The sequence below is a fragment of the Anarhichas minor genome, unplaced genomic scaffold (assembly GCF_050575085.1).
Source record: "Anarhichas minor isolate MPS153535 unplaced genomic scaffold, ASM5057508v1 ptg000003l, whole genome shotgun sequence".
In the NCBI taxonomy this organism is placed as follows: domain Eukaryota; kingdom Metazoa; phylum Chordata; class Actinopteri; order Perciformes; family Anarhichadidae; genus Anarhichas; species Anarhichas minor.
Genome location: NW_027466449.1, coordinates 19,997,501 through 20,000,000, shown reverse-complemented (window position 1 = coordinate 20,000,000; position 2,500 = coordinate 19,997,501). Strand labels below are relative to the sequence as shown.

Sequence of the window (2,500 nt, the reverse complement as noted above, 5' to 3'; positions counted from 1 at the left end):
CTCCTGTTGAGCCGCAGTGGAAGTATGAATATTAATAAATGACAAGAACAGGAAGTTTTGTGTTTTTTTTCTGTCTTCTCTTCTCCTCTCCTTGTCTCCTCTCTCCTCCTTGTTTCCTTTTTTCTGGTCTCCTCAACCCTGTGTCCTCTCTCCTTTCCTTGTTTCTTTATCTTGTTTCTTTTCCTCTCCTTGTTTGCACTCCTGTTCTCTTCTCCTCCTCCTCTATTCCCTTAGTCTCCTCTTTCCTCCCTTCCTCATCTATCCCCTCCTTGTTTCCTCTCCTTGTGTCCTCTGATCTGCTCGTGTCCTCACTTCTCCTTGTTTCCCTTTGTTGTCTTCAATCCCTTCTTCTCTTCTCCCCACCTTGTCTCCTCTCCCCTCCTTCCTTCTCCTCACCTCTGCTTCCTGAAGATGTCAGTCTTTATAAACACAAATAGTTTCTTCAGTGATTCACTGGAGTTGTTTATCAAACAAACAGGAAATAGACACTTTGTTGAGGGACTATTTTCCGCGGCGGATGAATCCACATGAAGAACATCTCCAGACTGATACTTTAGTGTTTCTATCAAACATCCAGAGACCGTAAACGTCCGTGTTGTCTGTCTCCAGCTGCTCCACATGAAGAGCAACAAGTACCTGACGGTGAACAAGCGTCTGCCGGCTCTGCTGGAGAAGAACGCCATGCGGGTCACTCTGGACGGGACGGGGAACGAGGGCTCCTGGCTCTTCATCCAGCCCTTCTGGAAGCTCCGCGCCAACGGGGACAACGTGAGGACACCTCTTACTGCACACACACACACACACACACACACACACACACACACACACACACACACACACACACACACACACACACACACTGTAGGATGCTGGCTCTGTCTCCGTGTTCCCCTGAGGATGAATCTCCATGATGTTGGTGACGTTGTGACCATCGGGGCAAACGTTACACTTTAAAATCTACTCGTCAGATTTCTTAATTTGTTCGTATCACCAACGACCTTTTCTCAAAAAGATAGAATAATTATAATTATAACAATATAGTAATATTTATAGTATGAATAATAATAACAATAGTAATACACATAAATGAGTATGTGTGTATATATATATATATATCAGTTCATACCTGGGCCTTCACTGCTGTCCTGCAGCTGAAATACCACCTAATAACCTCATGATGGCGCCACAGCTACGGTTATTATTCGTTTCTAGGGCTGTAACGATACACGTATTCGTATTAAACCGTTCGGTACGAAGATTACAAACCGAACAATACGTTTGAATAATACTAGTGCATTTGGAAAATGCAGAAGCTTAAATTGTGGGAAATATAATGTTTTCTGCGCTCATGTAGGAGACAACTTTCTGTGTGACCTCTGAACCGGAACAAAACAAAAAACAGCAGAGTTACCGCACGTGTTCTGGGAGGCTACGCTAACTAGCTTAACGGGAGAACAACAGCAGCAACATGCATTCTGCTGCACACTGTAGGGCCATTCAGATATTAGATGTAAAAACACAAATGCTGTTCACTTAAAGACAAACTCCATCCTCCTTTCTTTGTTGACTAAGAGTTTAATCCGGTTAAATCCCAACTCACAAATCGTTTCTCCTCCTTCAGCCATTGAGTGTTAAATAAACAAAGCTCGGTAAAAAAATAATAATCTACACCAAGCAAAGTGCAAAAAATGTCATTTCTTCCAAATCTTTCAATTTGAACTCTCACTACTCCGACTAAGCCTCTGATGTTATGTTTTGTTTCACAATAGTCACGTGCTCGCCCACTGACCAATCACAGCGCACGCTGCACCTCACTGCAGAGCTGCACCTGAAAACTGAGCTACACGTAATGCTGACGTAGCTGTAGGCCAGCTAGCAGCTCTGACACGTCAAAGAATACGCCCAACATGTCAAACTAAAGATCTGATTGGTTGAACACTATGACAATCAACAATATCGTCCCCATTCACTTAAACTGCACATGGATTCACTTGTGAGTCTGCAGGCCTCTGTTCTTACCTAGAGACACAGAGGTGAGATCTGATTGGATAAAAGCTCTACTTAAAACAAGCTGCACTGGAAGCAGAGCAACTGAGGAAGACAGTAGCTGTGCAATGAGAACATAAGATAATGGGAAAAATATTTTTATAAATTATAATACATGTAGTGTATTTAAGAAACATTATTAAATTATAAAATAGATATAACTTTGTGATTCTGTTTAGGTCAGCAGAGAAGGCCTTGAAGGTGTGTATACGTGTATATGTATGTGTGTATACGTGTATATGTGTGTATACGTCAGTGGTGGGCCGTCAGGGCCTTCAACGCCTTCTCTGCTGGCCTACACAGAATCACAAAGTTATATCTATTTTATAATTTAATAATTTTTCTTAAATACACTACATATATTATAATTCATATAAATATTTTCCCATTATCTTATGTTCTCATTGCACAGCTACTGTCTTCCTCAGTTGCTCTGCTTCCAGCAGCTTGTTTT

The 2,500-nt window shown here is 41.7% G+C and overlaps 1 protein-coding gene across 1 annotated transcript in view; it reads left to right on the top strand.

The window, feature by feature from the left end:
- Positions 1-2,500, top strand: part of itpr3 (inositol 1,4,5-trisphosphate receptor, type 3) — a 55,658-nt gene that overhangs the window by 5,835 nt on the left and 47,323 nt on the right. The window contains exon 4 of the mRNA XM_076102016.1: positions 610-768. Coding sequence (XP_075958131.1) covers positions 610-768 — 159 coding nt within the window. The remainder of the gene's footprint in view (positions 1-609; positions 769-2,500) is intronic.